At 41.6% G+C, this 9,023-nt stretch overlaps 2 protein-coding genes across 3 annotated transcripts; both read left to right on the top strand.

Annotated features, from left to right (window-relative positions):
- On the top strand, nucleotides 1-3,633 carry nr2e3 (nuclear receptor subfamily 2, group E, member 3). The gene is made up of 9 exons (XM_056417580.1): nucleotides 1-116; nucleotides 293-383; nucleotides 615-765; nucleotides 903-1,006; nucleotides 1,138-1,389; nucleotides 1,760-1,947; nucleotides 2,044-2,284; nucleotides 2,364-2,469; nucleotides 2,580-3,633. The coding sequence occupies exons 2-9, from the start codon at nucleotides 308-310 to the stop codon at nucleotides 2,710-2,712; spliced, it is 1,251 nt and encodes a 416-aa protein (XP_056273555.1). The 5' UTR covers nucleotides 1-116; nucleotides 293-307; the 3' UTR covers nucleotides 2,713-3,633.
- Nucleotides 3,634-4,914: 1,281 nt separating this feature from the next.
- Nucleotides 4,915-8,603, top strand: stoml1 (stomatin (EPB72)-like 1). Of its 2 annotated transcripts, none has more exons than XM_056417582.1 (7): nucleotides 4,915-5,541; nucleotides 6,020-6,126; nucleotides 6,216-6,365; nucleotides 7,008-7,211; nucleotides 7,291-7,501; nucleotides 7,594-7,791; nucleotides 7,973-8,603. In XM_056417582.1, the coding sequence occupies exons 1-7, from the start codon at nucleotides 5,385-5,387 to the stop codon at nucleotides 8,179-8,181; spliced, it is 1,236 nt and encodes a 411-aa protein (XP_056273557.1). In that variant the 5' UTR covers nucleotides 4,915-5,384; the 3' UTR covers nucleotides 8,182-8,603. The 2 variants fall into 2 exon arrangements, with proteins under 2 accessions (XP_056273557.1, XP_056273556.1); XM_056417581.1 differs by having other exon boundaries at nucleotides 4,919-5,541; nucleotides 7,591-7,791.
- The last annotated feature ends 420 nt before the right edge of the window (nucleotides 8,604-9,023 follow it).

Raw genomic sequence — 9,023 nt, forward strand, 5'->3', positions numbered from 1 at the left:
CAAGAAGTGATTCTATTGACTCCTCATACATCAGAAACGACCAGAGGAAGGACAACAGCACTGGATCGATTTCATCGAGCATTCCTGGAGTAACTCTCTGATGACCTCTGAAGAAAGTATGCTTTAATTACAAGCCTTAGTGCAAATAACTACAATTTTGTGTTTTTGGGGCATTGCCATGTGTCAACAATTCAGATGAAAAAGGAGTTGATCCAGCCAGTTAAATACACAACAGATATTCCATACAGAAGAGGAAGAGGAATTTTCTATCTGTCTAAACACTGTTTTTTAGGCCGGTTATCTAAACATGGAGGACCACATGACCAAAATGAACATGTTTTCTTTTGACACGTCTAATGACTTCACAGATGGATCTCAAGCAGGTGAGCCAATGTTTTTGTAATATGTAACTGTTTTGCTATAAAATATCGAACAAGGGTGCTAAATAATGACAACTAAATTAAAATGATGTTCTGTAAAGCAAATAAAAGAGTAATGATATTAGTTGTATATTGCGTGTACAATTAAAACAACTGTTCAATGAAGACATCTGTTGAGCCTTTAAATGATGAGCAACATTTTTGGTATTTATTTCTGTTATCTGTCCTCTACAGAAATGATTTTGGTCCCAGGGAAAGCAAATGGCCACGATCTGCTATGTACTGTGTGTAGTGACTCGAGCAGTGGTAAACATTATGGGATCTACGCCTGCAACGGCTGCAGTGGCTTCTTCAAGCGCAGTGTGAGACGAAGACTCATCTACAGGTCTCTTTATCTTATCTAATAGGGCAGTCTCAATCACAATTTGTTTAATAGAGAAATATAACGAGTCTAACATACAATTATTTGTATTTTAACATAGTGCTTAACTCCTAAGAATTGTAATTTTGTCAATATCACAGGTGTCAGGCTGGAACTGGCAGGTGCCCCGTTGACAAGGCCCATCGGAACCAATGCCAAGCGTGTCGACTAAAGAAGTGTCTCCAAGCCGGCATGAACAAAAATGGTGAGAGAAATCAGATTAAGTTGACTGTGTAGATTATATTATCTGTGTACATATCATTGCTGTCGTTGAACAAATGATCTTAAGCCTTGTCGGTTTTCACACAATATATTATTTACGTGTCCCTTTGGCAGCTGTGCAGAATGAGCGACAGCCTCGCAGCACAGCACATGTCAGTCCGGACTCTATAAATGAGGACACTGAAAAGGAACACTTGGCCACCACACGGGAGCTCACCTCCTACGCCCCCTACTCATCAGTCAACTGCAAACCTCTGGCCGCCACCTCGGCCGCCGTGCAGCCCTGCAGCTACCCCAATAACTACCACCGCTTTATGGGCAGCCTGCGTACTGCAGAGACCTGTGCAAAGCTGGAGCCTGAGGACGGTGAGATCAAATGACACAAATGAATTTAAGTACCCACTTTGATGTAAAAATACACTTTATGATTTGTTTTATGCTTTTTATGTCTGTGATATGTGGCTACATAACAAATGTAGAATCTTCTTTTCTGAATTGTAGGGTAATGATGCATTTAAACTTAACAAAATAAAATAAGATAGATAAGATTTAAAAAATGCTTTAATAATCCAAGGAAATTTGCAGGATTACAGCAGCAGAGTGGATAGTGCTCAAGCGACATCAGTAGAAAACAGAATGAAACTGTTGAAAAAAGCAAAAGCTAAATATACAATATAATACAATATTTAACTCCCATTAGCCTAAATATGTGTGCCTCTCCTTTTGTAATGCACAGTGGAGGAGAATATTGATGTGACGACCAATGATTCAGAGAGAGATCGGACTACCTCCGACCCGCGTCTGTCCCCGTACACCTCCAGCTGTCTGGAGACTATATACGAGACATCGGCACGACTCCTCTTTGTGTCTGTCAAGTGGGCTAAAAATCTGCCTGTTTTTGCTCACTTGCCATTTCGAGACCAGGTGAGACTGACACATTTTGGTATATTGACCAAACCAACTTACACATATGTAAATCGTGTGCAAGACTGTTAACTTTAATTTCTGTGATATCCTCAGGTGATTCTCCTGGAGGAAGTTTGGAGTCAGATGTTCCTCTTGTGTGCCATCCAGTGGTCCCTGCCCATGGACAGCTGTCCTCTTCTGTCTCTGCCAGATCTCTCTCCCACACAGAAGGCCAAGATCAGCCTCCCTACAGATGACCTGCGTATCCTGGAAGAGGTCTTTCATCGCTTTAAGGCCCTAGCTGTTGACCCTACTGAGTTTGCCTGCCTGAAAGCTATTGTTCTGTTCAAGCCAGGTGAGGAATTAATCCTTCAGCCATATGCATTTGTTACTGAATGGACATTGTGTCTCATGACATGCTGTTTGACTTGCAGAGACACGCAGCCTCAAAGACCCAGAGCAGGTGGAGAATCTGCAGGACCAGTCACAGGTGTTGTTGGGTCAGCACATCCGTTCACTATACCCCAGCCAAGGGGCCAGGTAAGCCTGATGTAACTCTTTTTGACGGACTACAAAGATCATTACACATGAAAACATCGCACAAGTTTGTGAAACAGAAAGTTCACTGCCATTTGCTTTTGTCCATCAAGGTTTGGGAGACTTTTACTTCTGCTGCCATCCCTCCACTTTGTGAGCTCTGAGAAGATAGAGCAGCTGTTCTTTCACACAACTATTGGCTGCACACCCATGGAGAAGCTGCTGTGTGACATGTTCAAAAGCTAAGACACAAACTTACACAAGAAGACAGGAAAGCCAAATGACACCTGCTTGGAAAGCGTCATAAACCGACCCTCAAGCAACATGTTTTCTGATAGTTTGTTTCACGTACTGTGGTTTTGACTTTCAACAAATTAACCATTTTTCACAGGAATTGTTTCCTCACTATAAGTCGATAAGCCAGTTGAAAATAGCCATTACAATTCATGATATTCTTATAAAAGCTACGAGAATAACCTTTTGTTTTCGGTTGATTTTGGTTGTCCCTGTGTGGACAATAGTCGTACGTGTTTCTGAGCAGTTTTCCCTCAACAGGGCCTGAGAGTCTGCCACGCATGTTCTTGGTCCTGGTTCTGGTTCAACGCCGCAGCAGATGCTGCTGTGGAAGTTTTAGCAGCTCAGGGATGCACAGTAGAAGTATTAGATCCGTACGCCATGAAGTTTAAAGCCACTGCTTATGCTGAGGACATCCCCGGATGATATCCAGTAACCCAGCAATACGGACTGGGCTTCCATCAGCGTAATGTCAGTGTTGGCTCCCAGCAAGTACAGGAGCAACAAGGCAAAGGAGGAGGAGGAGACGCTGCTGCCGGCGCTGTGCTCTCCTTCCTCCCGCCAGAGCTTACAACTACAGGTAGATGGCAGCAGCAAAGCCAGAGCTGGGGGGGGTCCGTGTGGGCTGGTTGCAACTGGAGGCCACGCTGCATGGAGACTGAGCTGAAAAAGTTTCGAGTGAACCTGCATGATTTCAACAGAATCTGATCCGGTGGCACAGATGACAAGTTTTAAGAATAACTAAATAGCCAATTTTCTTCCTGATGGTGTTGTTTACTTACCTAGATCATATAGAAGCATTAGTATGAAAGACTATGTATTTTGATTGTAAGTATACGTCTTAAATAAATAAGGGCATTTTGTATTTGACAAGTTTGGTCATGTTTTACATTCTTTATCTGGTTTTACAGAAGAGAAGAGTAGGCATAATGCAAGACCTATTACAAAAAGATAAGATTTAAAAACAGATACTATACAGATATATAATAATTTGAATTATATGACATTGAGCCTGACCATTACATCATGAAGGCTATTGGCCAATTTAAGCTGTTTGAGGTCATTATAGAGACCAGAGAGAAAGAGTTGTTAACTGCCTTACTATCTATCTATCTCTTGGATATAACATATATATATATATATATATATATATATATATATATAAATAAAACGCAGTGGTGGGCCCTCAGGGCCAGCAAGGCCTTCTCTGCTGGCCTAAACATCATCAGAATATAATTTGTTTTAAATATATTTTCCCATAAATATGTATTAAATTATTCCCTCGAGTAAGAGTTATACTCTTTATTGCATAGCTTTCCTCTTGGTTGCACTGCTTCCAGCCCCAGGTTGAGATTTGGAGGGCTGGTCTTTATGTTAGATCTTTTTTCCAATCATATTCAGCCATCATGTGTTGCCAGGGGTCTACAATCTGCCCTCAGGCCTTCAGAATAAACATTGCGGGCGCTTATAGAGATAGATAGATAGATAGATAGGTTATCTGATATATACACATGTACATACATAAATACATGGTGAACTAATCTTATATTAGGTTGTTCAGCTGTAGTAAGACGGCATTGAAGGCCTAGGTAGAAAATGCACGGCCCGCCACTGATAAAACGGGAAACCATGAAAAAGGTTTATTACCTTCGCATTGAAAATGTGGAAGGTTATGTTTTGATCGCCGTGTATTTATTTATTTGTATGCGTGTTATTCGCAGAACTCAAAAAGTATTAAACCGAATCGCATGAAATTTGGTGGGATGATTGGTTATTATCCGGGGACCATTTGATTAGATTTTGGGATCGATCGGGTCAAAGGTCAAGGTCATGAAAAGGTCAACATCTTCTTTTTACCATAGCACGGTCAATTTTTATCCAATTGGCAACTAATGCCAACATGTTCATAAGTCAATGCCCAATCCTGTGATATGCGAAGGTATGCGCTCTACCGAGTGCCCGTTCTAGTTACCTTCGCATTGAAAATGCGGAAGGTTATGTTTTGATCGTTACCTTCGCATTGAAAATGCAGAAGGTTATGTTTTGATCGTCGTGTATTTATTTATTTGTATGCGTGTTATTCGCATAACAAAAAAAGTTTTAAACCGAATCGCATGAAATTTGGTGGGATGATTGGTTATTATCCGGGGACCATTTGATTAGATTTTGGGATCAATCGGGTCAAAGGTCAAGGTCATGGAAAGGTCAAAATCTTCTTTTTACCATAGCGCGGTCAATTTATATCCAATTGGCATGCAACTAATGCCAAAATGTTCATAAATCAATACCCAATCTTGTGATATGCGAAGGTATGCGCTCTACCGAGTGCCCGTTCTAGTTATCAATGTGGGGCTTTGTGTGTTCCGGAATGTAAACTACAGTTGGGCTGCAGGACCGTTAGGTGGCGGTAGTGAGCATGTTTACTGCTGAATACGAACCGGCAGTAAACACAGAGAAGAAGAGCTGGAGCAAAACACGGAAGTACTTCGCGCTAGCTAGCACAGAGAGCGAAAGCGTCCTTCGTTTTAGAAACAGTACCTCCTCTGTTTACTTCTACAGGCGGGTTGGAGCTGATATCTGCAGCATGTATTGAAACAGTAACTATCAGGGTTATTTTCCCAACAATGTTTGGCAATTCGTATCAGCAGCTCCCTCAGAAGGACACCACCTTTCCGAGGACTCCTGGCTTGTTTGTGGACACCAACAGCTTCACTCAGCGCGGCGCCTACCAAGGGTTTTCTTTTGACAAGATCCCCAATGTTTCGGAACAAGACTTCACCGGTAGGCAGTTAACATCCACTGTAGTCGCTATGTTTTGTACGTGGTGAGTGTGGGGTTAAAAGTGCTGGAAAATAAAGGATATAACTTATAGTTATAAAAATGTATATACAAAATATGCCAAAGCCCATCACACTACATAGCATTGCAAATACACGTCTTAATGGTTGGTGGAATTGCCTGAGACAAAAGGAGAAACAACAACACATATCCTGTATTTAAGTTCCTATGATCAGTGAACCTCTAACACACTAGATCTCAAACTTCCAATAATGCAACATCATGGTTCCTAAAGCCTTTCCTGTCTGGTCAAATTCCATATTTCAAACGCCACACACCCTGTTTGCCATGCAGGCTTTCGTGTTGTCTCCAATCCCAAGTTGAAAGCTCACCTTAAGGTCACAGATGAGATGATATCATAAACTGTATGACATGCTGACTGGTTTGCTGAAAATAACGTAACACCTTTATTTTCTTTAAGATGCCTCCCAAGGATGGATGTCCTGGATTTGCAACTTGATTGTCATCTTCCTTGTCTACATCTTCACATTCATAACATTTCCTATAACAGGATGGTTTGTACTGAAAGTAAGGTGAACTCTCTCATCAGTGATTCCTAAAGCATGTCTACTAACTTAAGATGATTTAAACAACCAACTCTGACTCCTTGTTCATAGACTGTGCCAAACTACCAGAGGATAGTCGTGTTTCGTCTGGGTCGAGTTGGTCCTCCCAAGGGCCCGGGTATTGTCCTCGTGCTGCCCCTCATTGACCAGTGGCAGAGAGTAGACCTGCGCACCCGTGCTTTCAACATCCCTCCCTCCCAGGTAAACCACTCGACTGACTTCATCACTAGTTACCGAACCAGTTGTGATGGACAACATGTTCAAGTACTTACTCATTGACACCGAAGAATGCGGGGAAAAAACCTCCTACATTGATTCTTAACAATTAAATCAATACATTCAGATACACTTCTAAAGGCATTTCTGACGACTGTGGAGTTTGTCCCCGTTACGTCCAATGAAAGTGCATTGATTTATGTTGTCCAGCAGGTGGCATTATTGATGCACTGTTAGTGTGCTGAATGTTTTGTTTTTGTCTCATATCTGCCCCCATAAACTTAATGCAGATGGCAATGTTTTCTTTTTGAAGATTAAGCGTTTATCAGTCATGAGCTGTTAAAAATAATGTATCCTTTCCATTTTTGGGAAAGTAACCACAGAACCATCGCTGTAATTCATAACTGCAAATACAGTTAATGTGTCACACTGATGTCACTTATGTCTTACTGGTGTCAAGACTCCTTCTGAGTGGCTAGCATTTGGCAACTATAGTGAGCCGTACGCAGTAAATATTGCTTAGTCAATACTGGCTTTAAAAATGAAGATGAAGAGATGTCTCTATCTTTTAAAGTGACAAATGTAGTGTGTGCCCAGCACATATAACACGTACTTCTGCTCCTGTAGGTGATCACTCTAGATGGCGGTATGCTGTCAGTAGGAGCAGACATCCAGTTCAGGATCTGGAGCCCCGTCATGTCAGTTCTATCAGTCCAGGACCTGAATGCCTCCACCAGGATGACTGCTCTGAAGGCTTTGACCCACAGCCTGGCGAAGAAGACTGTCAGGGAGATCCAGACTGAGAAAGTTAAACTTGGAGAATATCTCGGGGTGAGACGACACTGGATCTTTTCTCTGCTGGCTTTTCACTGTTTCTCGTCAATCTTACATTCTTTATTGCTCTGTACAGATGGACATAAATGAGATGACACAACCCTGGGGGCTGGAGGTGGACAGAGTAGAGCTTACACTGGGCTCTCTACTAAAAGCACCTGAGGGAGGCCCCTCCGGACCCCTCATCATGCCACCTTCTATGTCTGGACTTGAAGGCCTCACTGGCTCCATTCAGCAGTTAGCCATGCAATTTCTGGGCAACAGTGGCATTTCACAGCCTCAAAAAGGTGTGGCCTCACTCAAACGTAACGTTTTTTGTATAACATGTACCCATTCTGTTAATCTTGTATAATACACCTCTGTCTTTTCTCTTCAGAAGACAGCATCACTTTTACAGATGAGCTCAGCAGTGCCTCTCAGGAAGCTGTGGCCACACCCGGTTCTGTTGAAGAGCTGCTTGGCCGGGTCAAGCTTGTGCTCTCAGAAACCTTGGTCCAGCAGGTTGGGGCCTGCTTTCAATTTAACATAAGCTTGGAAGATGGACAGCATCACAGTTACTATGTGGATCTGAGCCAAGGTGATGGTTAATGTGATACTGTAAATATGCCACAATGACAAGAGCATTATCATTGCAATACATCCAGCAGCTGAATGCAATGTGCTCAATCTGTCCAATAAAGCTCAACTGTTGAAGTGAAATATCAAATATTACAGTGACATACATATCAAGTATCTCCATCGCTCTGTGTGTTCTGTAGGAAGCGGTGCAGCTGGAGCAGGGTCCTTGTGCGGAGAGCCAGATGTGACACTGAGTTTAAGTGGCAGCGACCTCGTGGCCATGTTCCAGGGCGGGCTCCAACCATTTGCTGCCTATACCAGTGGCAGACTCAAAATCCAGGGAGACATTAAGACTGCCATGAAGCTGGACGAACTCATAAAGCTACTTAAAAATAGGGTTGGAAATTAGAAACAGTTCACTGGATTTTAAAAAGCATCCAGGATTAAACCAAACCAACTCCCTTAAAATGAAGGCAGCTAGCAGCACGAGCTCCAGAAGGCAAGACTGACAGTCTGTCCTCCAAAGCATCTCCACGGACATTGTCATGTTGAACATAACGGTAGTTAATTTGGCCCAAATAAAATTATTGGACGGGTTTATTACAGTGCAGATGGATTGTGTGGAGAATTTCAACATGTTTTTGTGCATAATCAAACAAAAGAAAATGTTTCATAATCTGAGATTTCCCTTACAATTACTAACCCTAGCTTTAAGAAATGAGGTTCATAGCATTTCCATGTGTATTTCGTCAATCTTCATTTTTAAAGGTACAGTAATGTATATGTTAATTACTAGGGCTGTGAAACGATTAAAATTTTTAATCGGGTTAATCACAGGTTTTTGTGGATTAATCATGATTAATCACATATTACCGATATTCTCGGTATATTTTGTGAGAACATAGAGATTTATGACAAAAGACGGATATATACATTTATACATTCTTCTATACAATGGTGCTGCAACACAGCAGTTATTTAGCAGTTTTCTTCCATATGGAACATTAATACATCTTCATCCTAAACAGAATGTTTAACCCTCCTGTTACCTTTCGGGTCAATTTGACCCCATTCAATGTTTAATGTCGGTGTTCTTTGGGGTCAATTTGACCCCAGGCTGTTTTTCACTGTGTCAAACATATCAGAAATATCAACTTTTTATTTATTTAAAGGGCTATTTAGGTAGTCAACAAACAAACATAAAGTACCTCACACTTAAACTTGGGAAACAATATTAATTCTAATAATTTT

This window comes from Pseudoliparis swirei, chromosome 6 (assembly GCF_029220125.1).
Source record: "Pseudoliparis swirei isolate HS2019 ecotype Mariana Trench chromosome 6, NWPU_hadal_v1, whole genome shotgun sequence".
Classification (NCBI taxonomy): Eukaryota; Metazoa; Chordata; class Actinopteri; order Perciformes; family Liparidae; genus Pseudoliparis; species Pseudoliparis swirei.